The sequence below is a fragment of the Triticum urartu genome, chromosome 2A, assembly GCF_056163025.1.
Source record: "Triticum urartu cultivar PI428250 chromosome 2A, HENAU_Tu73, whole genome shotgun sequence".
Taxonomy (NCBI): domain Eukaryota; kingdom Viridiplantae; phylum Streptophyta; class Magnoliopsida; order Poales; family Poaceae; genus Triticum; species Triticum urartu.
In genome coordinates this window covers 84,988,011-85,015,852 of record NC_141874.1, presented here as the reverse complement: position 1 = coordinate 85,015,852, position 27,842 = coordinate 84,988,011, and the positions used below count along the sequence as shown (strand labels likewise).

Below are 27,842 nucleotides of genomic sequence, written 5' to 3'. Positions count from 1 at the left end.
TGACAATGAGAGTGCCATCAAGATTGCTCACAACCCAGTTCAGCACTCGAAGACAAAGCACATTCAGATTCGTCATCATTTTCTTCGTGATCATGTGTTGAAGGGCGACATTTCTATTGAGCATGTGAAGACTGACTAACAGCTAGCCGGTATCTTCACAAAGCCCTTGGATGAGAAGAGATTTAGCAAGTTGCGGTGTGAGCTAAATATCCTAGAATCTTCGAATGTTTTGAAAAGGACACTCATCGTAACACTTATGCAAAATTGATGACTTAGATGTGCAACACGTGAAGAAACGTTTTTCTTCAATTCAATGAAGAACAACACTCTTAGTGTGAAGAAATTAACGAAGAATTTGATTCTCAGAACCCTACGATAATTGTACGCGGTGTCTGAAATCATCATTCTTATACGGTGGGTCACGCCACCACCAAAAGTTGAAATTCCTCAATTATTCATATTCTTCAACTTTGCATTGTCTTCACTGCTTCCGTCGTTTTTCTTCATTGACTATATATATATATATAAGTTTATTTCCTCTACAGCATTCACTTATTGCTAATTCTTCAAGTTGGTTTTTCTGCTAAGTGAATGTGATCGGACCCTTCCCCCTCTATGCTATACTCAACTCAATCTATTCACAAATTCTTCATGTGCGTTCTATTTGAAACTCGTTCAAAATCTTCACTGTGTCCTTGTCAGCTGAAGAAATTGCGAACGGAACTTTAAAACCTATCTTATCAAAATTTCCAGCTTTGCCGCTCAAACCGTTCCGCATCCCATGTTATACTTATCCACTCACCCACGATCGCACACGATCTCCACCTCTCAGTACGTGGGTGACACATGTCAAGCGAATGAGAAGGGTCAGGGGCACGTTCGTCCAATTTCTTCGGGCGAGCAGTTTTTCACTGTGGCTATAAATACCCCTCCGCCCCTTCCTCACTTCTTTTACTCCACTCGACCTCTCTCTAGCTTGAGCTTCTCAAACCCTAGCGCCGCTGCTACTTCATCGCCGCCGGTGAGGAAGAGCTTCACTGCCTCGACCTCGTCGCCGACGTACTCGCGCCGACCACGGAAATCTTCACTCCGCCGCCGCCGTAGCCGTCTTCCTCCGCCAAATTAGGGTGTGGAAGATCTGCACAGACGAACTTCACATCTCCTCACTCCAGTTCGTCGTGTTCTTCGTCCAGGGTAATTAAAAGTTACTTTTACTGCCCTCATTGATTCGAATGATTATCTTCAAAATCTTCAACGGTGTTTTTCTTCATAGTTTCACACACTAAACACCTCACAAGTCATCTGTTCTTGATTCGTTTCTCTAAGCATCATTTTTCTTCAAGATTCCTCAGTTGTGTGGATCTTCAATCTATACAACTCTGGAACCTAATACAAAGAATGCTTAGTGAAATTCTTCAAGACTCATCTGGTCAAATTCCTCAAACTTGTTCTTTTGAAAAACCCTCTGAGAACGCATGTGACCTCTCCAAATTCCTCGAAACTATACTCTGTTCACAGGTACACATGTCAGTTGTTGAATCACTAGGTTCTCATCAACTTAACTCACTTGCAGCGTTCCTCGAAGAAAAGTTGCATACTTCTTCAGAGAATTCAATTGTTCAAATTCCTCAACTAAAGAAAATGGCTGACGGTAAGAAGCCACAGAAGGGAGGAAAGAGGCCTGAAGTAAATATAGCGTTTGAGATCCCTGATGAAATATATGCTGGGTACTGCACACCTACTGAGGAAACCAAGAATGAGCGCAAAGTGCGCATTCAGAAGATAGAGAGGAGATGGGCAAGAGAATGGAGGGAGTACAGATATGTCACTCCTAAGTATATGAAGAAATTCGCACTCAATCCTCCATGCCCAAGAGCTCCATTGGCACCTGGCCAAATCGCTGACCCCACCAGCCTCAAGCGCGGTGAGGAATATCCTGATGAATGGGCCAAGTGCCAAGCCAAGTTGGCTAAGCAAGCCAAAGAAACAGTGAGGAAATTCAATGAAGACTTTGCTGTTGCCGCTGCCTCTGCTGAGGCCTTTGCTGTCAAGCCAAAGAAGGCTATGTTAAAGAAGCCTGCGCGCAAGCCAAGTGCTTCACCAACAATGCCCTCAAGGCCAAGTTCCTCAGCAATGCCCTCACGGCCAGAATCCTCAAAGCCCTCACGGCCAATTCCTCATGCTGCTCCTGTTCCTCTAAAGTCCTCAGCTCCTCCACCTAAGCCCTCAGCTGTTCCGACTAAATCCTCAGCACCTGTGCATCTCACCTCGTGCCAAAGGACTGCAGGCATCTCCATTGCCTCAGGTGTCTCAGCTAGTTCCTCAGCTGCACCAAGTTCCTCCACTGGCCCCTCACTCCTGAAGACAAAGGCCACTGCTGGACAAGGTCCTCGCCCAAGTCCTCAAAAGAAACAAGTCGCTTTCCAAGTACCGTCTGAAGAAGACGAAGCTGATGATGATGAACTTGCAGAAATCATCAGAGACAGGCAAGTCAGGGCCGCTAGAGCCAAAGGATCAGAGGTGCCACTGCTTTTGGATCCCAAGTTGATCCTCGACTACATTGATGTCTGGCACAAGGACCCCAACACTCCCATGCCTGACTTCAAGCTGACTCCTGGCCAAAGTCACATGTTGACCCACTTCATTCAAGAAGAAAAGTGGAAATTTGAGAAGGCCAGGCAAATCAAGAAAGCGCAGTAAAAGAAAGAGCGCTATCTGCAGAAAAATGTTGTCTCTATGACAACTGAAGAACTTGTCACTATTCAGACTGAGATCAAGAAACTCAGTGATGACTTTGATGCATATCGCGTTGATTGGCTTGGAGCCAAGGTTCGTTTTGTGAAACTTGCGGATAACTTCACTTCCAATGTTGCAGCCCCAATGCAACAGGAAATTCCTCAGGCTAAAGCATCTGCTCAGCCTACTGAAGAAAATGCCAGCACCGCTGATGACAATCAGGTTGCTGAAGAAAATGTGAGTTCCAGGGATGATGACTGCATTCCAGCCACTGAAGAAATTGCCAGGGCACCCACTAGTGGTGCGCTTGAAGAAACTGAAGAACTCAGGGCAACTGCATCAGTTGTGCCTGAAGAACATCAACCAGATTCCTCAGCTGCTCATGCACCAACTTCAACTTCAATCCTTCCATCTGCATCAGATGTGAAGAACACCAAGGCTGCAGAGTGTGCTGCAGTGAAGAAAAGGAAAGCATCAGTTGCTTCAGATTCTTCAGCTCCGAAGAAAATGAAGCCTATGACAAGTTCATTTGCAAATCCGATTGATGCTGTTCCCATCTCAACCAGACCATCAAAGGACCTTGTTCCTTTTGATGAAGAATATGTGATCCCCAGCGGATCTGATGAAGAAACTCCTTCTGCTGCTTCGTCTGAACCGTTGGATGAAGAAATTGAAGTGGATGTGATCCCTTCAACACCTATCGTCTTCTCGCCTATGCCTCAGTTCACAGCTGAAGAGGCTGGCGTTGAAGAAATGGAAGATGAAGATGTGGATGTTGGCTGCTCCACACCCGTAATCAGTGATGAATTCTGGGAAAGTCAGCATCCAAACTCTCCAATGTTCACCCTCTACAGCAAATTCCCAGTCCCCCAAACAAACTGTACAAATGGGCTCTGAAGAAACTCATCCCACTGCATCCGTCCATGGGAAAATTCCAGCCACTAGCGCTGAAGAAACTGCTGCTGCTGAACAACCAACGACGCAGACTGCCACTAAGGAGGAACGAGAAATTCCTCAGCCTGAAGAACGTGCGATTGAGATTCCTGAGGTCGTGATGCAACTCACTGACACTCCTCTGCCGAAGCCAAAGGATCCATTCTCACACAAGCAAAAGTGAGGACTATGAGTCATCTGATGAGGAAATTGTTGGCATCATGAAGAATCTGGTATTCAACATCGTTCATGGTGTTCCTGTCAATTATCATGATTTCTTCATGAGGACTATGGCAAATTTTGCACTGTCTCCGTTTGAGCTGAAGTCTTATGCACCTTGGATTATGAGATTCCTCAGGACAAGGTCTTCACTCAACTACAAAGCTGATTTCTAGAATCACCTCAGCTACTTGCCCCCAATTGAAGTCCTCAAGCAGACATATTCCTCAGTTGATGGAAAGGGCAAGGCACCAGCTGTAATAGATGAAGGCATTTGTCCATTGGATGGTCAGTTTCACAAAGCTGCATCTTATTCCAACAATGATGACTTTGCCACACATGACTTTGCCAATGCACCCAAGTCCACTCCTCAAGCCACAGCTCTGCGCGTGATGACTGACCGTGAACTTCTGCTTAGTCTTCACCAGAAGGTGGATCGAAATCACAAATGGGTTAAGCGTCAGTTTGGTTCACTTCTTCACAACATGACTGCCACACACAATTCAGTGAAGAAAAACCAGTACTACCTCCATCAAGTCTTCGGTCGCACCTGGGAAATCCTGTCACATCTGTATGGTGAAGAAGATCAGAAGAACATGGGTCTCAATGAAGATTTTGACTGGTCTGCACCTCCACCGAAGAAATTCAAGAAGGTCAAGGTTCCTTCTCTGGTGGCCAGCTCATATTCTTCATCGCGCGACACTGATGAAAATGAAGACTTGCACGACACTGCGGCAGGCCCTACTACGACAAACGACCCCAACAACACTGGCGCTCCTTCATCAACTTGATATTCTTCAGGGGCGTTAGTCCTCATATTCGATCCTTTTGGTCATTTGATGACAAAGGGGGAGAATTTTGAGTTAGTGTTCAAGCGGGTCTTTCTATATGGGCGTTTTTTTGTTAAGTTACAACTCTCGTTCTTCTGAGACTTTATTGGATCGAGCTGTAAACTTAAACCCGATGGTGCTCTGATACTTTTGATATGTTTTTCTGCATGCTTATTCCTCGTTAATATTATTGCACGCATGCTGAATTACATCAGTCACCATATTTCATCATGCATTTCAAATTCTTCTCTGTTATATGTCAAATGCGTGTATGAATTACAATATATAGGGGAGATCTCCATGATTCAACTCTTCAAGTGTGCATTGCTTCAAAAGCAAATTCCTCACTATGCACATCTTCAGGGGGAGTTCTTCTATATCTTGCAATCAAATTCCTCAATATCAGTAATTACACTTCATATGTTTATCCCCACTAAAAACTTAACCTATATTGTCATCAATCACCAAAAAGGGGGAGATTGTAAGTGCATCTAGTGCCCCTTAGTGATTTTGGTGTATTGAAGACTTATAGGTTAAGGGACTAATGCGTTTGTGAGTGTACACAGGTCTATAAGCCTATGAGGAGTTTGATATTTACAGAGAAAGTCGACCCCTAAAAATGAAGTTCTTTGACTGAAGACTTTGAATCACTGAAGACTTTTTGAAGACTTTGAAAGTGAAGAAATTGGTGTGACCTTGAAGACTTGGTATTCGTTCGAGGAACATGGAGCATGAAGACTTTTTGTTTTCGTAGTTTCATTTTCTCTTTCTTGAGTCATAGGAAACACCATACTGTTAAAGGGGGTCGAGGAAATACTAAGGAAAAATTTCCATGTGATGCTCAACTCAAAATCCTACACCTACCAATCCCTTCGAGTGAAGCCATTGGAAATCTCATACAGTTCAGTCAATTTCTTCAGTGACAGAGACGAAGTTCTTCTGGTCTCTGAGGAATTTGTCCTGACTAAGGAGTTAGGAATTCGCCAGTGCGGATTGCCTACACACTGAGGAACATGATAGCCCTGAGGATTTTGCTACTCAAAATTCCGACCGTTGTTGTGCTATGCGCCAGCTATCCCAAAATATCTATCCACCTAACGGTCATATCATTGAAGGGCATTTATGTCTTATCATGTCGGGCTGCTCCCTAGGCTATAAATAGCCGCCCCTACAACCACTAGTTGGTTGGCTGCTCCGAGAGAAACTGACACTTGTCATTTGAGAGCAACCCATCCTCTGAGGACTTTGAGCGAAAATCATCAAGTGAGGAAAAACCCAAAACCCAAACACCTACAAACCCCAAGTGATTGAGCATCACTGAAGAGATTGATCCTGCGTGGATCCGACACTTGTTACCTTTGAAGATTGTGCTTCTTCCAGACGGTTAGGCGTCATGGTCTAGAGCATCCAAGAGGAATTGTGGATCGCCGAGTGACCGAGTTTGTGAAGGTTTGGAAGTCGCCTGAAGACTTACCATGAGTGATTGGATGAGGTCTGTGTGACCTTAGTTCAAGGAGAATATGGTGAGGACTGGGTGTCCTGAGCTGCGTGTTCAGGACTGGGTGTCCGGGACTATGTGTCCTCGAGTTTAAACACTCAGCCGCTCCAACCAGATGTACAACTGAGACAGCAGTTGGAACTGGTCTACCAAATCATTGTCTTCACCAAGCTTACTGGTTCTATTTCCTCAACTCTTCCATTTCCTCATAACTGTGTTGTGTGCTTGTTCATATATGTGTTTGAAGACTTTGACTGAAGACTTCCTCAATTTCCTCAGTGCAATATCTTCAGTCTTTTTGTCTTCATCCTGTGTTATCCTGTGCTTACGCTTCTGTACTCTGTGCCTATCTTCATTTCATCATGATGACTATGCTTGTATTCTGTTATGTTTACTTTTGAGTACTCATTCCGCTACTAGTAGTTCTTCGCTAAGGAATTTCCTCACCGGCAAATTCCTCAGTGAAGAATTTCATAAAAATCGCCTATTCACCCCCCCCCCTCTAGTCGATATAACGCACTTTCACCAGTCCTCAGTGTTCTTCACGATGCTAGACTGTTAATTTTTTGCTCTGACATCTGCGATTGGAATGAAGAACTGATTCTTCAATTTTACGCGACGCTGCACATCATAGGAGACTCTGAAGATGTGAATTCATGGGTGCTGGACTGGATGTCTGAGAATACTCACTACACAGCACCAGCTACTGAATTGCTTCGTGCCTTACCACTCGGTCCTCCCCTTGAAGAAGCTCGTTGCATCTACAGTGAACCTGAGCTTACAAATCACTACATGCAGGTTCTGATGAAACCTTTGAAGCCAGGTCAGGCCCCACGAACCAAATTCCTCATGAAGGAATTACTTTATGTGCCCAGAACTGTCTATCGTATTCTTACAAGGACAATGAGTCCTATCAAAGGCCACGACTCATATGATGAGGAAATTGTTGGCATCATGAAGAATCTGGTATTCAACATCGTTCATGGCATTCCTGTTAATTGTCACGATTTCTTCATGAGGACTCTGGCAAATGTTGCACTGTCTCCGTTTGAGCTGAAGCCTTATGCACCTTGGATTATGAGATTCCTCATGACAAGGTCTTCACTCAACTACAAAGATGATTCTCAGAATCACCTCAGCTACTTGCCCCCGATTGAAGTCGTCAAGCAGACTTATTCGTCAGTTGATGAAAAGGGCAAGGCACCAGCTGTTATAGATGAAGGCATTCGTCCATTGGATGGACAGTTTCGCAAAGCTGCATCTTATTCCACCAATGATGACTCTGCCACCCATGACTCTGCCAATGCACCCAAGTCTACTCCTCAAGCCACTGCTCCACGTGTGATGACTGACCGTGAGCTACTGCTTAGTCTTCACCAGAAGGTGGATCGAAACCATAAATGGGTTAAGCGTCAGTTTGGTTCATTTCTTCACAACATGACTGCTACACACAATGCAGTAAAGAAAAACCATTACTACCACCATGAAGTTTTCAGTCGCACCTGGGCCATTCTGTCACATCTGTATGGTGAAGAAGATCTTAAGAAAATGGGTCTCAAGGAAGATTTTGACTGGTCTGCACCTCCACCGAAGAAATTCAAGAAGGTCAAGGTTCCTTCTCTGGTGGCTAGTTCATATTCTTCATCGCGCGACACCGATGAGAATGAAGGCTTGGATGACACTGCGGCAGGCCCTACTACGACAAACGACCCCAACAACGCTGGCGCTCCTTCATCAACTTGATATTCTTCAGGGGCGTTAGTCCTCATATTCGATCCATTTGGTCATTTGATGACAAAGGGAGAATTTTGAGTTAGTCTTCAAGCGGGTCTTTCTATATGGGCGTTTTTTTAAGTTACAACTCTCGTTCTTCTGAGACTTTATTGGATCAAGTTGTAAACTTAACCCGATGGCGCTCTGATACTTTTGATATGTTTTTCTGCATGCTTATTCCTCATATATGCTAATGCACGCATGCTGAATTACATCAGTCACCATATTTCATCATGCATTTCAAATTCTTCATTGTGATATGTCAAATGCGTGTATGAATTACAAGATATAGGGGGGATCTCCATGATTCTACTCTTCAAGTGTGCAATGCTTCAAAAGCAAATACCTCACCATGCACATATTCAGCGGGAGTTCTTCTATATCTTGCAATCAAATTCCTCAATATCAGTATTTACACTTCATATGTTTATCCCCGTTGAAAACTTAACCTATATTGTCATCAATCACCAAAAAGGGGGAGATTGTAAGTGCATCTAGTGCCCCTTAGTGATTTTGGTGTATTGAAGACTTATAGGTTAAGGGACTAATGCGTTTGTGAGAGTACACAGGTCTATAAGTCTATGAGGAGTTTGATATTTACAGAGAAAGTCGACCCCTAAAAATGAAGTTCTTCGATTGAAGACTTTGGATTTCTGAAGACTTTGAAAGTGAAGAAATTGGTGTGACCTTGAAGACTTGGTATTCATTTGAGGAACATGAAGCGTGAAGACTTTTGTTTTCGTAGTTTCATTTTCTCTTTCTTGAGTCATAGGAAACACCGTACTGTTAAAGGTGGTCGAGGAAATACTAAGGAAAAATTTCCATGTGATGCTCAACTCAAAATCCTACACCTACCAATCCCTTCGAGTGAAGCCATTGGAAATCTCATACAGTCCAGTCATATTCTTCAGTGACAGAGACGAAGTTCTTCTGGTCTCTGAGGAATTTTTTCTGACTGAGGAGTTGGGAATTCGCCAGTGCGGATTGCCTACACACTGAGGAACATGATAGCCCTGAGGATTTTGCTACTCAAAATTCCTACCGTTGCTGTGCTATGCGCCAGCTATCCCAAAATATCTATCCACCTAACGGTCATATCATTGAAGGGCATTTATGTCTTATCATGTCGAGCTGCTCCCTAGGCTATAAATAGCCGCCCCCTACAACCACTAGCTGTTTGGCTGCTCCGAAAATAACTGACACTTGTCATTGGAGAGCAACCCATCCTCCGAGGATTTTGAGCGAAAATCATCAAGTGAGGAAAACCCAAACCCAAACACCTACAAACCCCAAGTGATTGAGCATCACTGAAGAGATTGATCCTGCGTGGATCTGACGCTTGTTACCTTTGGAGACTGTGCTTCTTTCAGACGGTTAGGCGTCATGGTCTAGAGCATTCAAGAAAAATTGTGGATCACCGAGTGACCAAGTTTGTGAAGGTTCGGAAGTCACCTGAAGACTTACCACGAGTGATTGGACGAGGTCTTTGTGACCTTAGTTCAAGGAGAATACGGTGAGGACTTGGTGTCCTGAGCTGCGTGTTCAGGACTGGGTGTCCGGGACTGGGTATCCTCGAGTTTAAATACTCAGCCGCTCCAACCAGATGTACAACTGAGACAGCAGTTAGAACTGGTCTACCAAATCATTGTCTTCACCAAGCTTACTGGTTCTATTTCCTCAACTCTTTCATTTCCTCATAACTGTGTTGTGTGCTTGTTCATATATGTGCTTGAAGACTTTGACTGAAGATTTTCTCAATTTCCTCAGTTCAATCTCTTTAGTCTGTTTGTCTTCATCATGTGTTATCATGTGCTTACGCTTCCTGTACTCTGTGCCTGTCTTCATTTCATCATGATGACTATGCTTGTGTTCTGTTATGTTTACTTTTGTGTACTTATTCCGCTTCTAGTAGTTCTTCACCAAGGAATTTCCTCACCGGCAAATTCCTCAGTGAAGAATTTCATAAAAATCGCCTATTCACCCCCCTCTAGTCGATATAACGCACTTTCATCAAGACAACTCCTCGAGTAGTCTCAAGACTCGGGGGCTACAATGACATGACTCGGGAACTCCAGGTCATTGGAGGGAATGATAACCCGGTTCCGGAGGACACCGCCATATTGATGAAAATTTAAAGGCCGTCAGAAAATTGTCGGTTCAAAATAAAGATTCCGGTTTAAAATCCGGTTCAAGAGACATCTCTCTCCCGCAAAGCTTTGAAGCTCTCAAATCCGGTTCAAACATCTGGCTCAAGGTAAATTTGTCTCTTACAAAGCTTTTAAGCTCTCAAATCCGGTTCAAACATCTGGCTCAAGGACAATCTGTCTCCCACAAAGTTTTGAAGCTTTCAAATCCGGTTTAAAGTTCCGGTTCAAAAAGAATTAATCTCTCACAAGATTCGAGTTCTCAGAAAAATTAAAGGTTGCCAAAGAGAACTTGCTACCATGATGCGCGGTTCAAACATGGGTATCCTACCTTACGGCTTACCGTATTATGGTCACTTGGGGGCTTCCTGCTCATTGAGCATAGCTGTCGGTAGCCTTTTGATCGACACGATGCCAAAATTTATATGGTCACTTGGGGGCTTCCTGTTCAAACATAGGTCATATTCGAACCAAAGAGAACATAATTGTCGGTACACTCTTGATCGGCACAATGCCGAACTCACTAGGGGGCTTTTTGATCGTATTCGAATCATAGCTTAACCCCTTTTGGGTCCGACTTGGATCGTATTCGAATCAGGGTCGTTAAAAACCTCTCAAGGTCATTTGGGGGCTTCCTGTTCAAACATAGGTCGTATTCGAACTAAAGAGAACACAGTTGTCGGTACCCTTTTGATCGGTGCAACGCCAAAGCCACTGGGGGCTACATGATCGTATTCGAATCCTAGCTTAACCCCTTTGGAACGGTTTACTGATCGTATTCGAATCAGAAACCTTGATTTTTATTTGGTTTAAGTTTTTGCAAACAATCTTTGGTTTTGTCTTGAGACTTTTTTTGTTCAGATCTAAGTATAACTGTGGTTTCGTTTAAACCCGGCTTGGCTTTGGACGGTAAGTCGCCAGCATATGACAATCATCATATATTTGGAAGTATTGGCTTCTAAGGATTGGGTTATCACCCTTACTGCACATGTCATGTAAACCGGCAGTACAAATTCAATATCACAATGGTTATATGTGGGATATTATGAACTGCCCTGCGGTAAACCGCCAAGGGATCTTGTGATGTACTTATGTGCATGATAAGACTACATTTGGGTGGTTACCCGCCCTGGCTTTTGACGTTAAGTCGCCAGGGCATATGTTGTTTAAACTCTGTGCAGGATTTACAGAGCTATGACTTACATAAATTATTAAGTTCCAGCCCATCATCAAAGATTGAAATTGGTGTCTCAAAAGGGTTATCAATTCTTGATTTTCTCAAAGGCTATAAACCACCGGATTATAAAAATTCCGGTTTACAATGGAGTTAAATCGTCATCGTCCAAGAGCCGCCGGGTATTTAAACTCCGGGTTTACTTATCAACAGATGAGGTATTCAAAGTCGCTTTGGCGCAATGGCTATTATTTTACCAATGGATATGATTTATTCTACAATGGAAGGAATAGTCCCGAGTCGCTACAGGCTTACAACCCTGCACTTGGGGGCTACATTATTTAAAATTGAGATTACATCAAATATGCAAGTCCCATGTCACTGCCAGCATGCACCATGGCACTTGGGGGCTAATGTAAAGTCACTTTTTGTTCAATTTATTGAAGACCCGACTCATCACATTGTAATGAGCCGACCCTTGGGGGCTACCAATTGCTCCTGTCAAAAATTCAAGGTACACAAGCATTAATCCATTATATTGAACGGTCCACTATTCAGTTGGTAGAGTACAAAGCTCTTAACCTTGTGGACGTGGGCTCAAGCCCCATGGTGGAGATTATATTATATGATGTTATTATTAATAAATTATATACAAAGTCCTAGCTCAGTATTATCTTACTAAGCCGGCCCTTGGGGGCTACACGTTGCTGTTCAAGTTTACATGGTTATATCTACAAAGTCCCTGCTCATTATTGCATAATGACCCGGCCCTTGGGGGCTACACTGGTTGAAGTTTTCATGAGCATAAGGCAATTACAAGTCCCAGGTTGCTGCAAGCATGACAACCCGACACTTGGGGGCTACAGGTGATATGCATATAAGGGAGAAAAAATCTTAAAATTCTCAGTTTGGAGTAGACCAGATTAACCCGGTGTCTGCAACAATCATGACCCGACATCATTTATTTATAACCCGACAATTTTGGCAATCATAAATCGGGAAGATCTACATCTGTAAGCCGGCTGAATATCAGTTGAATATTTCAAGACCAATATTTTTGTCAAGTCAGAGCATTGAAGGCCGACTCAAATGGACTATTCCTTATAATATTTCTCTACAAGAGCCAATGTCAGCAAATTGGTTATGAAGCTGGCCTATTGACCCGGATTTTTTAGAAGAAGTGCCTGGATTTTTTGCATTGGCAAGGTTTGGATATATCTGTTAAAAGAGATTTGCTATAAGATCTTGAATATGCATCCAGGAGGAAATGACAAGGACTTAAAGATGATCAGGTGTCGGTTCAGGATTTTCTTAACCCGGAGCACAACCTATCAAGTTTGTTCTTGTGTTTATTTTACAGGATCAGTTTAACATGGATAAATCCAAATTAAACTGGGGGCTAATGTCGGGGATATACCCTGCAGTATGACCCGGCCGGACTTGGTGCTTCATCGTGGCCCGCCGGAGGATTGGCGACTCACGGGTCCGGCAGTTCACTGGTGTGACGACTCACGAGCCTGGCGACTTGATGATGGCCCCGACGGCGGGTCAGACGGATGACAAGGGCCCAAGGCCCAGTAGGCCGGCTAATGTTATAGTGGGCCGGCTTAAGACGGAAGGCATGAGGAATATTTTCTTTACGAGGAAGCAAGACCCGTACTTGTATCCGACTTGTAATAAGAGAATAAGTTAGTTCTAATCCTACTAGGACTCTACATGTAAGCCGCCCCTTCAACTTATATAAGGAGGGACAGGGCTCCCCAAAGAGGGACAAGCAAGAAACAATCTCTAGGGCTAGACACAAAGGGGGAGCCGGCTTATGCGGCGACTCTCTCATGAGCATAATGAGATCTAGCCACAAACAACACGTAGGGCTATTACCGGATGATGTTTCCCGGGGCCCGAAGCTGTCTAAATCCTTGTCTTGTGCTGCGTCTCTCGATTCTGCTCAACCCCTCTCAAGCTACTACAAAGATGCGTTGGCATCACGACTAAGTCCTCACACTAGGACATCTGTCGTGACAATTCCACGACACCTCCTGATAATGATAATGAAATTTCTATCTTTGATGCTGAAACTTAGTCTGTTAATGAACATTCACCTAGTGATAATGAAAAAGATAATGCTGATGTTCATGAAAATACTCAACCAAATAATAAAGAACCAGACAATGATATTGAGATAGAACCACCTGTTGATCTTGATATCCCTTAGTTTCAAATAGGACCCCGCTGCCACGGGAGGGTAGGACAAAAGATGTCATGCAAGTTCTTTCCATAAGCACGTATGACTATTTAAGGAATACATGCCTACATTATATTGACGAACTGGAGCTAGTGTCGTATCGCCCTAGGTTATAACTGTCTCATGATGAATATCATCCAACAAGTCACTGATCCAATGCCTATGAATTTATCTTATATTGTTCCTGCTAAGTTACTACTGATATCATCACTGTTACACTTGCTACAAAATTACTATTATCAATGTTACCGTTACCGTTGCTGCTGTTACTATTATCAAAACTATCATACTACTTTGCTACTGATCGCTTTGCTGCAGATAATTAATCTTCAGGTGTGGTTGAATTGACAACTCAGCTGCTAATACCTTCAAATATTCTTTGGCTCCCCTTGTGTCGAATCTATAAATTTGGATTGAATACTCTACCCTCGAAAACTGTTGTGATCCCTTATACTTGTGGGTTATCACATTTCCTTAGGCTCAAATATGGTGAAGTGTCATGTAGTTGACATTCACATGACACTAGTAAGGGAATCACAACATACATACTATCAAAATATCGAACACATATCAAGTTCACATGATTACTTGCAACATGATTTCTCCGGTGACCCCAAGAACAAAGGTAACTACTCACAAATGATAATCATGCTAAAGATTAGAGGGGTATTAAATAGCATATTGGATTTGAACATATAATCTTCCACCAAATAAACCATATAGTAATCAACTACAAGATGTAATCAACACTACTAGTCACCCACAAGCACCAATCTATGGTTCTAGTAACAATATTGAACACAAGAGATGAACTAGGGTTTGAGATGAGATGGTGCTGTTGAAGATGTTGATGGAGATTGCCCTCCCCAAGATGGGAGAGTTGTTGGTGATGATGATGACGATGATTTCCCCCTCCGGGAGGGAAGTTCCATCGGCGGAATCGCTCCGCCGGAGGGCAAAAGTGCTCCTGCCCAAGTTCCGCCTCGAGACGGCGGCGCTCCGTCCCGAAAGTCCTCTCCTTCTTTTTTCTAGGTCAAAATGACCTATATACCAGAAGATGGGCACCGGAGGTGGGCCTAGGTGAGCACAACCCACCAGGGCGCGCTCAGGTGGGTTGTGCCCACCTGGTGGGCCCCGTCTGGTAGTTATTTGCTCCAATATTCATCATACATTTGATAAAAAAATCTTCGTGAAGTTTCAGCTTGTTTGGAGTTGTACATAATAGGTGGCCTGACGTAGCTTTTCCACGTCCAGATTTCCAGCTGCCGGAATTCTCCCTCTTTGTGTATACCTTGCATATTATGAGAGAAAAGGCATTAGAATTACTCCAAAAAGCATTATTATGGACAAAAACATCATAAATAACAGTAAGAAAACATGATGCAAAATGGACGTATCACAGCCCAAAGGAAACACATCAGCAGACCAATGCTCGACTAGTGTTGATGCACGCATGCTCACACATGTTTGGTTGATCGCAATGTGTGTGTGTCTAGTTGATTATACAGAGTGTAGACCATGTTGAGTTGATGGCCCATTGTTGCAGAAGAAGCTGCTCACACGGGAGTCCCGACGGTGTTGTCAAAGTCGTCACGATCAGTGGTGGCGACGATGGACCAATGATGGACAAGGCATTGACGAGAGAAGCCAACTACGATGCATGAAGACATCCCTTGTATGACACGTCCTGACTTGACACATAGTTCGTGACGAGGAGACGCCTGGTGTCGAGTTGACGCCGATGTCGAAGTACATGCGTGTGAGGCCAGTACAGCATGGGCGACACAAACCGTTTTATGTTCGGTGAACCAAAAAAGAAAGACGCCAGTCAAACGATTGACGAAGAGAACCATCGATGAATCGATAGGAAAAAAAGACTTTCAGGGACAGTTGACAGATACCATGGAGATCGATCTCCCCGGAGCGGTGCAGCACGGAAGTTGGGGTGTATCTAGGTTTAGGATCTTGTGATATCATGATAGAGGATGAGAATTGAGAGAATGCAATTTGTATCGTATATTCAACCTCTCGGACGAGTGTATATAAAGGTCCTTAAGACTTAGAGTATAGAAGGCCCACTAAATATAATATGTAAACAATTCCTATCTAATTTCATGTTATCTCTAACAACCAAATATAAACTCTGACAGGTATGTGGCTGGCGTGCAAAGAGAGCATTGTTGTCTTGATTGTAGTTGTGCTATGATGCTCCATTGGCCTTTTTTTAGAAGTTCAAGATCCACTGTCTGGGTTGGACCTTGTATTTGTTGTTTACTCAGGTTGCGCAAAAGAATGTAATGCCATATTCATGATATTTTTTGTTTCCTGTGGTTGGAATGAACAGAGGATGAATACCTCGTGTTTAGCATCGATCGTGTTGGGACAAAGCTGAAGCTTGCATTTGAAACTGGTATTCATGATACAATTCGGATTGACCTGGTACATGATTAATTGCTATATATATATGCGCTCTTTGTCACATCTATCACGTGGAGTGAATCAATCCCTATATTTTTGTTCATCATTGCAGGTTGCTATATATATATCAGTGTCAATGACATCCTAACATCAATGCAAAACCATTGGTCTTCTCAAATTACTATACTACAGGAAAGCTTGATTTCGATCTTGCAGAGAAGGTAATGTCGGTGTTGTTGTTCACTTAACGCAACATTTGTTGCTTATTGTAATCTTGTCTTCCGCTCATGATGTGGTGTCTATTTATACTTGAATTGTATAGGTTATCAAGTGAATTGTGGATGGATGTGAACAATCAAGCTGTAATTTGATAGGAGAGGTGAGACCTCCTGAGATAAGCTTTTCTCCATAATGAATCTCGTTGAGTCATTTGAATAATTTATCATATATGAACATCTGTATAACTGCAACGATATGTATTGAGTACTTATTTTTATCTTTGGGTGCATGGACAAATTTTTAACTGAAAATATCGTGATATTTGTTGTTGTTCATTTCTTTGTAAATTTGGCATTTACTCTCCATAAACATTCCATATGGACTATGCCTTTTTTTGTATAATAAACAATACAAAAGGACATTCCCAATTAAGTAATTGATTGTGACAGACTGCAGAGATGCGTGGTCTCCATGTGGAAGGTGAATAGGATCTTGGTGGTTTTGCCATCGGTGTTGTGGACAAGGATAAGCTCATCGACGGTAAAACACCGTGGAGGGAGATATCCTCATTGGTCTTTCTTCAAGTAAGGTTCATTCAAACGGGTTCTCTCTCCTTAGAAGGTATGTTACACTTATCTAGTTCAGTTTGTCTCAAATTTAGATAGAATGATTCATAGTTCAAAATTTATCCGTTTGTTTTCTCATTCTTTTTCTCGAATTGTTTATGGTTTATGATAGCCAAAAGGATTCTTATTCCTAGAGTATTGTACAAAAGTGGACTCTACTTGATTGATCAGTTCCCAGGAAACGATGGCAAAACAAGTACCGTCGGTGAAATTCTCATGACACCGATTGTCATCTATGTTAAGCAGGTTAGTCCATATCGATGAATGACCCGTATTTCCCATGGTTTTATTTTTATACCCAAAGTTGTAGCTCAATCATGTTGGATGAAAAAGGTGCTTGAGATCATCAACAAGGGTGGTGTGAAAGAACTAGCCCATATCACTGGTGGTGGCTTCACTGATAACATCCCGAGAGTATTTCCTTCTGGGCTCGGGGCGAAACTCTTCACTGGATTGTGGGAAGTGCCACCTGTCTTCAAGTGGCTTCGACGAGTAAATATGTAACAAACAAACTTGGTTTGAACATTCTTGGACAATATATTCACTCTCCCTGTACTTAGTTATTGGATTATTTGGTACATGTTTATAAGTTGGAAAAATTAAAGACGCCGAGATGATGCGGAAGTTCAACATGGGCGTCGGGATGCTCCTTGTGGTACAAGGAGGCAGCTGAGAGAATTATCGAGGAATCAAGCCCTGCTTGTCGCACTGGAGAGGTGATCCAGGGCAAGTGTGTTCACCACGTCCGATGCCTCGCAATTATAAGCTTTCTTCAGCTCGATTTTGGAGTGGTTTGAGATTCCTTTGTTTTGTCGTGTGGGACTTTTTTAAAACTTATTTATCTTAGGCGTGCTTCTGATATTTTTGTACGTCTGCTTGTCGTGCTTTTAGGTCTGTTCTTTTTCAAGTGCTCCGCCCGGTAAATTTCCACAGTTTTAATCAGCTCGACAACTACCACATTCTATAGATGAATGAATAACAATCGTCAAAGGGCAATCATCAGGACTCAAACTGAAACTGTTTTCGCGCCTTGGGTATTATTTTAAGATACAGAAGCTACAAATACCATGTGTTACTGACTGTTTGTTATAATCTTCACCATCATTTGAGCAGAATTCTTCCAAGATGGAGCTGAGGCTGCGCGGATTGAAATGAGCTCGGCATAACAACTGAAGCTAACCTGAACAAAGTTTTGCCTTTTCTTTTTAGGAATCTGAACAAAGATAATGGTTATCAGAATCATCATCTCGTCAGCTGGTGTCTGGCATCTTAAATTGCAGAGTAATACAGTACTATTTGCAATTTCAGGTGGAAATTTGGGAACATGTTAATGTGAACGACAAGAGCAGACGGAGCAATAATTTAATCCGGCGTCACGCTGGCGAGTGTCGACTAGTGTGCCTCCTGTCGCGAAAGCTCCGTCTTTTCCAGAGTCAAAAGCGAGCCCGTGAGCCGCCGCCGCCGCCGCGCTCCGATCTGGATCACCCGCGAAGATGGAATCCCTTCCCGTCGCCGTGGTCACCGTGCCGTTCCCGGCGCAGGGCCACCTGAACCAGCTCCTGCACGTGTCGCTGCTGCTCGCGGGGCGGGGGATCCCCGTGCACTTCGCCGCGCCGGAGCCGCACCTCCGGGAGGCCCGCGCGCGCGTGCACGGCTGGGACGCCGGCTCCCTCCTCGCCCTCCGCTTCCGCGCCCTCGACGTCCCGGCGCACGCGTCCCCGGACCCCGACCCGTCCTCGCCGTTCCCCACGCACATGCAGCCCCTGTTCGAGGCCTTCTGCGACGGCGGCGCCGCCCGGGCCTCGCTGGCCTCGCTCCTGCGGGAGCTCTCGGCGTCCCACCGCCGCGTCGTGGTCCTGCACGACCGCATGGCGGCCTTCGCGGCCGTCGAGGCCGCGCGGCTGCCCAACGGGGAGGCGCTCGGGGTGCACTGCCTCGCCGCGTCCTACAACGTCGGGTGGATGGACCCCGGCCACCGCCTCCTGCGGGAGCACGGGATGGTGTTCCACCCGGCCGACGCCTGCGCGACCAAGGAGTTCGTGGCGCTCGCCAAGCGGATGGGCCTGGAGCGCCGCCGCGCGCCCGGCGCCGGCATGGTCGTGAACACCTGCCGCGCGCTCGAGGGCGAGTTCCTCGACGTGCTCGCCGCCCAGAGCGCCTCCTCCTCCGACGGCCACACGCTGTTCGCCATCGGGCCTCTGAACCCGGTGCTGCCCGGCACCGACGCGGCCGCGGCCGCGCAGGCTCCGGCGGAGCGACACGAGTGCCTGGAATGGCTCGACACGCAGCCGCCGTCGTCGGTGCTGTACATTTCGTTCGGCACGACGTCGTCACTCCGGGCAGAGCAGGTGAGGGAGCTGGCCGCAGCGCTGCGCGACACCAACCAGCGGTTCGTCTGGGTGCTGCGCGACGCCGACCGCGCGGACATGCGCGAGTCGGGCGGCGCGCGCGGGCTCGCGGACGCGGCTGCGGCCCTGCTCGGCGAAGCAGCGGCTCAGGGGACGGGCGTGATGGTCACCGGGTGGGCACCGCAGCTGGAGATCCTGGCGCACGGCGCGACGGCGGCCTTCATGAGCCACTGCGGGTGGAACTCGACGGTGGAGGGGCTGAGCCACGGGAAGGCCATCCTGGCGTGGCCGATGCACAGCGACCAGCCATGGGACGCGGAGCTGGTGTGCAAGTACCTCGGGGCCGGCGTCCTCGTGCGGCCATGGGAGGAGCGGGGGGGCGTCACGCCGGCGGCCGCCATCCGCGAGGCCATCGAGAGGGCGATGCGATCGGAGGAAGGGGCGACGGTCCGGGAGCGGGCGAGGGCGCTCGGGCAGGCCGTTCGCGCCGCCGTGGCCGACGGCGGGTCCTCGCGCCGGGACCTGGACGACCTCGTGGCGTACGTGACGAGGTGACGGACCGATCGACGCCTCGACGGCGCGGCAAGCCGGCCATAGATGGGCAACGTGGAGCTGTCAAGTTAAAGGTCCATGGCTGTTTACCACTAGGTGAAATTGTGACGGCGTGGAAGGAATACTAAGAGTGACATGACTGTCGTCGAGTCGAGCTAACCAGTGTCATCGCATCACAACCAGAGACTCCCTGGCAATGTTTCCCTGCTACCTAGACCTAGATCCACAACCAGAGAAATACTACGACATAGTTGGAGAAATTTGACCGTATTGATATTTCTAGATGAATCTAACTGGATTTCAAGTGTAAATTCGCTTGACAGCTTCATAAACAGAATGATTTCAAGTGTAAATGTCGAGAATGGAAGGCGGGGCAGAGAGCCCAAAATGAAGGCACCACATGACTAGCCCAAAAGGGAGCAAATAGTAGCATTGCGTCGCCAGGAGGCGCCACCAATAAACCCCTCGAAACAACACCATGCCCTAGACTGATATTCTCGGCAGCCGGTCAAACAAGCCACGATGAATCCGAGGTGCTGGTAAGCACATGTTTTGTATCGTGGTAGATGATGATGTGATTGGAACAACATTCTTTGACACGACGAAGCCACATTACTTCAACTATTATGAAGTTTGTATGACCTTCGAAAATTGCCTAAGAAAAACACATGATTTGGGTGGTTAGGGGATGCTTGATTAGATAGTGAGGGAAGAAGAAAAAAGATGCAATTTATACTAACATTCAAAAGAAACAATACACGGGATTAGAATATTATTAGGTCTCATTTTAAGTTCCGATCAAAACTTGTAAGTTTTTTTTGTGAATAAGAGAAAAATTATATGCCCCAATGTATTCCAGAACGACAATTTTTGTTCCGGAAGAATGCAATCCTAGATCCCTTTTCTGCAAATTTCTGTTAGTTTAGGCAAAGTTTAGATGAAAAACACTCCCTCCTCACGCCCGAATATCATATCACACACACAAAAAAAAAAATCACAATCTTATCTTAGAAGGGCAAAACCGCCAGCAAAGGGGAAAAGCCGAACCCCGCCGGCCGCCGCCACCCGCCGGAATGACGAAGCCCGCGGCGTCCTTGGCCTCCCTCCTCCCGCAGCTGTGGCACCGGCCCTTGCCGCCGCCGCCCCTCCTCCCCCGCGCCCTCTACTCCTCCTCCCCGCTCCTCACCACCCACCGCCGCACCCCACGCCACCGCCTCCGCGTCTCCCCCACCACGCACCTCGACGCCGCCGCCGCCGCCAGGGCAACCAGGGCCGCTGACCCCGTAGAGGCCCTCACAGCCACCTCGTAAGCTCCCCTCAACCCCACCCTCGCCAACAGCTTCTGCTCCGCTCCGCAGGCAGCACACTGACGGCGTTGGCATCTACTGCGCTTTGTCTGCAGGTACCCAGCGTACGACAGGCTTCTGCCCTGCCCGTCCAAAGACGACCCTCCGAGGATCGAGCACCTCGTCGCCCGGGAAGACGAGGTCGCCGGCGATTTCATCTCCAGGTCCCTCAACCTCCCCCCTATGTAAGCACCCATACGCTCTGTATCTGTATCTGTTACGCTAGCTAAGCTTATTGGAAGGTGAAATGCGTAGGCTAGGCCGGAGCGAGCACGAGTGATTTGGTAACATTGTGCGCGTGAAGGTACGTTGCAGATCTCATCAAGTTTGGGGCCGTGTACTACGCTCTTGTTGCACCGCAGCCGCCTCCCTACGCCGCTCCGGAGCATGTGAGGATCTTCAGGGAGGTGACAGAGCCTTCGCTCCTTCGCCGGAGGGCGTCCATTAAAGGGAAGACTGTCAGGGAGGCGCAGAAGACGTTCCGGGTGACCGACCCCAGCCAGCGCCTTGAGGCGGGCACTTATCTAAGGGTTCATGTACATCCCAAACGGTTCCCCAGGTAGTAAAATTCTCTAGGTGTTTTTATCTGCTAGGATGGTTTGCATTGGTGATTGCTATGAGTTATGCTGAGTGACCAAATTGGTTTGGGTGCTAACGAATCCGTGGTTTGCCAAATATTGTCAGGTGTTATGAAATTGACTGGAAATCCAGGGTAGTGGCGACGACCGATGACTTTGTTGTCCTCAATAAGCCAGCTGCAACATCAGTATGTTCATCTTTCTTTCCTTTCTCCCAGATGTTTGCGTCTACTGTACATTTCCAAGGCCACACATATATGAGAATTAAAAGTACTGGTTATGTTTCTGCAAGTAGCTATCTGGTTTCTCTAATTTAGCTAAGCACTTATTACTCCCCCCGTCCCATAATATAAGAGTGTTTTTGACACTAGTGTCAAAAACGCTCTTATATTATGGGACGGAGGGAGTATCTGTGTCTTTTCAAAATTACATTGACTACGCAATCCATTTACTTCACTAAATGCTGGTTCCAATAAATTTGAATGTAACTAAATGGTGGCTTCATAAAATTAATTTAAGTGTAGCTAAATGCTGGCCTCACAGAATTTAAGAGAAAAGCTACATGCCACTGATGTAAGAGAATGCACAAAGTGTAAGATTAGGATTATTCATGAAACATAAGTTAAAAAAAGGATTATTCATGAAACATGAATTTAGTTTCAGAGCTAGTGAGTTGAGGAAAGATCCAGTTACTGCATTAGAATATGGATAGAAGTTTAAGAGTCCAGAGTCCAAAGCCCAAACTAATATCCTTTGATAATTTTTGAATGTCTAGGTAGGAGGGGCAACCGATAATATTGAGGAATCCTGCGTGGTTTTTACTTCGCGTGCATTAGGATTGGCGAGCCCTTTAATGACAACTCATCAGATTGATAACTGTTCTGAGGGCTGGTTTGTCTTTTGCTAACATACTTACATAAACCATATGTTGTGGAATGCAAATAACTAATCCTGTCCTTTTCACTTAATTTGAGAATCTGCAGTGTGGTATTGTCTAAAACCAAGGAATTCTGCTCAGTTTTCCATGGATTGATAAGGGTATGTTCTTTTATTGCTCACGATAACATGTTGCTCTGTGAACCTCTGGTGACATGATTTTTTCTTCTGCAACAGGAAAAACAGGTTAAAAAAGTTTATCTCGCACTCACAACAGAACCTGTGTCTCCAGGAATAATTACTCATTACATGCGCCCCCTTAATCGTGCTCCCAGACTTGTTTCAGAAGGTAATCCCCGACCTGCAGTTTATTGCTCTAGTATGTTTGAGTGTTAAAGTTGTTGGCTTGAGTTGAAGTGTACATGTATTTGGATTGCAATTCACAAACATATTAGACTTCAGGTAAAATATCCTACTTAGCATATATGCAGTAACACACCATCGTTACATTGTGACCGTTCATTATGATTTCATTGAAGATAAATAATTGTTTACGTATAGAACTCACATAGTACATGTATGCGAGATTTTTGTGTGCGTTGCCTTGTCACTCATTCAATTGTGTCAATGCTGTTTGGATGTTAAAGAATTATGCTGTCTTTGACGGTTTGACCTGACTGAAACAAGTATGCTGCATAAACTTCTAGCCTAACTGGTCGTTCTGAAGTTATAAACTAATAATTAATTAGTGCAATATTGTCTTAATGTTAGATATTGTACCAGACATGTATAGATATTCTGCTATACTTACATTAGTAGATTATTAATGTTTTTCTCATACTTTGCCAGATCATATTGAAAGATGGCATCTCTGTCAAATGGAGATACTGGACTGTAAGAAGGTTCCATGGCCAAAACCTTTGATAACAAAAGTCCACAAAGTGGACAACTGTGGGTGGCCCAAACAGGAAGCTGCCTATGAATGTAAAATCAATCTCATGACAGGGAAAACTCATCAAGTATCGTATCTCTCTTCTTCAAACTAATTGCTTTTTTATTTAAGGTTTACCATTCATCTGTGATGTTATAAATTCTTACTGTATGGAAGGACACCATTAAAGACCTTCCTTTTTCTTTTTCTTTCGGTAGCCTAAGTTTATTAAAACTAACACGCTCGTGGCTAGGAATATAATACTCTGATGTAAACTGTAAAACACTATTTGCCTATTTCTGCTTTTCTTATTTAATGTACTCAGAACATTTACATGGATCATATGGGATAGTAGTTTCATGGATCAAGAATGCCTCGGTTAATCTTGACAGTGCATAATTGCCTTTTTCTGCTTGTGTTATTTAACGTAATCAGAACATTTAGATGGATCATATGGGATAGTAGTTTCATGGATCAAGAATGCTTCGGTTAATCTTGACAGTGCATGTAGCCCTGATACTTCTCATATTCAAAACTGGTATAGGAAGTTCCCTTTGTTTCCTCCTTGATGCGTGGATATACAGAATAAAGAGTACCAATGTGATTCTGTGGTTGCTCTTAAGCTAAATCTGCAGTTATCTTCTTTTCTTACATTGGAGTACAGTGCTCCTTGTAAATTGAACAATTTGTCAGTGTTGCAATTGTTTCATTCATTGGTACAATCTTTCTCCACAATGTTGCTTACAACCACGCAATTGTGTAATTTGTAAATTCAATGATATGCAGATTAGAGCACAACTGGCTGCTATAGGCGCTCCGATTGTAGGGGATTCTGCGTACATGACTGGAGCGATCGCAGCAATGGCTGACCCAAGCATAAACCCATATGGTAGGGCGAGCCTGAATTACAGCAGTGAAGAGGAAAAAGCTGCTGCTGTTGAAGCATGGGTTGCTTGCCATGGCAAGGAACCAAAATCTGTAATTGGTCTGCAAGCATCTGAGATATCCTGGGATCATGAAGGCGAGCACCACTATTACAAGGCTGGGGTCCCTTGGTGGCGGCAAGACGCGGTGGAGTCCGACCTGGTTTGAGCAGAGAACCACACCCCTGAAACAGTTGCCCCCCTTAACCTGAAGGGTCCCGAACCGCGCATCCTCCGGTGGAGTGAGGGATTCAAGGCGGCTCACCAAGAAACATGCCCAACATATCGTAACTGTTTTTGGGCCGGAATGCCTCGCCACCAGCAGCTAGAACCAGATTGACACACTGAAGATCTTCTGGCAGAATGTTTCACGTCTCCTTTGTGACCGGTGTTGGAAACTGTAGCTGGTGCAATTCGGGACAGTGGTGCACTGCCAATGCAGTTTTGCCAGTTTTTTTTTGCCGGGGTACCAGAATTTTTTCTTATGGGTGGGTTTACCAGATTTTGGCTAGGTGTTGTAGATCTGTGAAATGGCAGCTGTATCTCGTAGTAGTTTTGGCTCGTCCTCCTTCTGTACTCTGCCTCAAGATCGAAAGGAAATTGATTGGTTGTGGTGTAGAACTTGTCAGTGGAAGCGCATGGCCCATGCTAGATTTGGGCTGCCTTTCCCTGATCCAGCAAGCTCTGAAAAGGAGGGAGGCATTTTTTGTTCCGCTGTCTTCTCTTTCGGAGAGCGGACGTCCTAGACGCAGCGGCATCATATCCGGCCGCGCGTGAGGCGAGGTGATCGGCATTAAACTTTGTTAAAATAATGTAAAGAGTAAATAAACAGCTAGATTTAATGTGTCTACTATAACGCGCTAAAACTAACACAACACACAATTTAGAGGTGCTTGGATTCAAGAGACTTATTTTAGTCTGACTAAAAATAGTCTCTTTAAGGCTAAAGTTTCAAGCACCCCTGACTAAAGAGGGGCTAAAACTAGTTTTGACACTAATTTTTTTTCAGTCCGAGATACCCCTATTAAAATATAGATTAGTCCTCTCTCTTCTCATTTAACTCCTCTCTTTTAACACATGCGAGTTTTAAATTAGAGGGCTTGAAGGATAATAAATGCTTATTAACTTGATTTTAGTCTTTTTAGTATTTGGATCCAAGAGTGCTACTCGGTTAAATGATCACCTACAGGCCACTCACAGCTGTTACCATTGGCCGACTAGCCTTCTTGTTGGCAAAAATTAGCCAACAAGCTCTTTCTCGGTTTTGGTTATCTGGCAGCATCATATTGTTGACAAATTAGTATTGTATATACGCAGCTGCGTGGTGAGCACATAGCGAACTATTCTTTCGTCTTTTAATTAGTATTGTATATACACATGCGCAATTGTCAGACTTTTGGGAATATATAAATAATATTTGAAAAATTCTCTGCTGAGGTACGAGTTGGAGAGATTTTCCTCTGCCGGTGACATAAGGACCGCAATTAAACTTCCCGTGATAGGCATGCACATGTCATATGTGCCGGCCGGTGGGACGAGTGGTTGACAGTTCGTGTCACACAATATTGTTGAAGAGAGCTCGGATAGATCAAGCATCATAGGCTTTGCCCGTTTTTTCCACGAAAAGGACGCATATCTAGTTAAAAATTCACCAGGGTACAAAACATACCAAACATAATATAAATTATACTGAGATCTCTAGATCACCGAACAACCACTGTTGTTGTCAGAACGAGCTGCCGACGCGTCGCTATCGCCGCTTCCATATCGAAGTTGTGCTGACCTTGTCAATGAAAGCCGAAAAATCTCCGTGCATATGCCCTTAAAGATCAACGGTCCGGAGCTGCAGTCGTCGCCATTGAACACTTGATCCGATGTGAAAATCCTGGCCGTAAATACTACCATCGCACTTGCAAAAATAATACGAAAAATGTATTTGGCAACCGTGTGACAGATTGCAAAACTGCCACACAATCCCATCAATGTCCACGGACACGATCCCGCCGCCCGATCGACCCGCACCGTTTTGCTTCTCCCGCGCACGATCTTCTCACGATCCCATCTAGCAGTTCCGCTTCTCCCGCGCGCGTGATCTTTTTTTTCCTCTATGCGCAAAAAAATTAGCGCTAAGTGGGGTTCGATCCCTCAACCAACAGGTTCGCATGTAGGCTGAGTACCACTGGGATAATTTCATTGGCATGTGCACAAGAGGATTAGCTAAGTATTCAGGCTGTCAGAGTTCAGATGGATCCAAACCAAGATTTGATCCATCTCGTGCTCGCATAAATAGAAAAGCTTGGGCACTCTCTAACAAGTGACTAATGTTCAAAATTTGCTGCTACTATATATATCGGCATCTCAATTTCCGTACATCTCAACTTCCGTAATTCTATATTTGTTTTAGCTGACGATGGTAACTTTGATCCGAATGAAAAAATTGTTGAAACATTTCCCTGATAATCTATGTGTAAACAACATGTTAATGTATGCACCGCAAACCTGATAACATATGAACACATACACGATGGTAACTTTGACTGGGGAAAAAGTTGTTGAATTTTACCACGGTAACTTTTATGTCCATAACATGGAAACTTAAGATCTGCAGATCTGATAACTCACATACAAACATAGTGGTAACTTTTTGACCTAAGGAAAAGAGTTGGTGAAACATACTCTTGTAATTTTTGTGTAAAAAGTCTGGTAATATACGCACCGCAGTGTTGGGAACTTACGTACAAACACCACGGTAAACTTTGATCGGAGGAAAAAAATATTAAAAACATACCCCAGTAATTTCTACGTAAATAGCATGATAATATATGCGTTGCAAACCTAATAACTTAGATATAAACACCACGGTATCTTTTATCTAGGAAAGCCAACTTACAAGCATGCCTTCACCTCCACGCCCCTTGTGACCACCTAGCTGGCATCACCACCGTCGGCGTGTGACAACAACCTTGGCAGGAGCAGGAAGAGACTTCACTGCAAGGTTACATTGCCTAGTAGGCTCCCGAAATGTTCGATGAAGTGCGTGTCTGGTTCTTCCTGGTGTGGATAGTAGTTGTGGTCGAAAATGACATGTAACTTTTGATCAAATAAGATTTTTAAAGCAGCGTAGGCTTGATAATTTGCATATAAACATTATGATACCTTTTGACTCAGGGTAAACAAATATTAGAAAATATACCTATGATAATGTTTGTGTAATAGCATGCTAATATACGCATTGCAAACTTGATAACTTACGTCCAAAACATCACGATGATTTTTGGCCTGGGAAAAAATACCGTTGAAACAATACTCCGGTAATTTTGATGTAAAAACATGGTTTTTAAGCAACCCAGACCTGATAACTTACAAACAAAATCATGTTGATTTTTTGACCTGAGACTTTTTTGTTCGAAACATGCCCGGTAATTTCTATGTAAATAACATGGTGATATAAACTCCAATAACCGATAACTTAG

General features: G+C 44.7%; 2 protein-coding genes and 1 pseudogene across 2 annotated transcripts; all 3 read left to right on the top strand.

Annotated features, from left to right (window-relative positions):
* Positions 1 to 17,970, top strand: part of LOC125535094 (phosphoribosylformylglycinamidine cyclo-ligase, chloroplastic/mitochondrial-like) — a 61,361-nt pseudogene extending 43,391 nt beyond the window's left edge.
* An 81-nt stretch (positions 17,971 to 18,051) lies between these two features.
* On the top strand, positions 18,052 to 19,899 carry LOC125535856 (cis-zeatin O-glucosyltransferase 1-like). The gene has a single exon (XM_048698926.2). The coding sequence runs from the start codon at positions 18,309 to 18,311 to the stop codon at positions 19,716 to 19,718; it is 1,410 nt and encodes a 469-aa protein (XP_048554883.2). The 5' UTR covers positions 18,052 to 18,308; the 3' UTR covers positions 19,719 to 19,899.
* Positions 19,900 to 20,679: 780 nt separating this feature from the next.
* LOC125535855 (Pseudouridine synthase family protein) lies at positions 20,680 to 24,990 on the top strand. Its single transcript, XM_048698925.2, has 9 exons — positions 20,680 to 21,021; positions 21,118 to 21,246; positions 21,366 to 21,620; positions 21,746 to 21,827; positions 22,415 to 22,530; positions 22,623 to 22,677; positions 22,753 to 22,864; positions 23,365 to 23,534; positions 24,233 to 24,990. Exons 1-9 carry the CDS (start codon positions 20,789 to 20,791, stop codon positions 24,536 to 24,538), a joined length of 1,458 nt encoding a protein of 485 aa, XP_048554882.1. The 5' UTR covers positions 20,680 to 20,788; the 3' UTR covers positions 24,539 to 24,990.
* Positions 24,991 to 27,842: the final 2,852 nt, after the last annotated feature.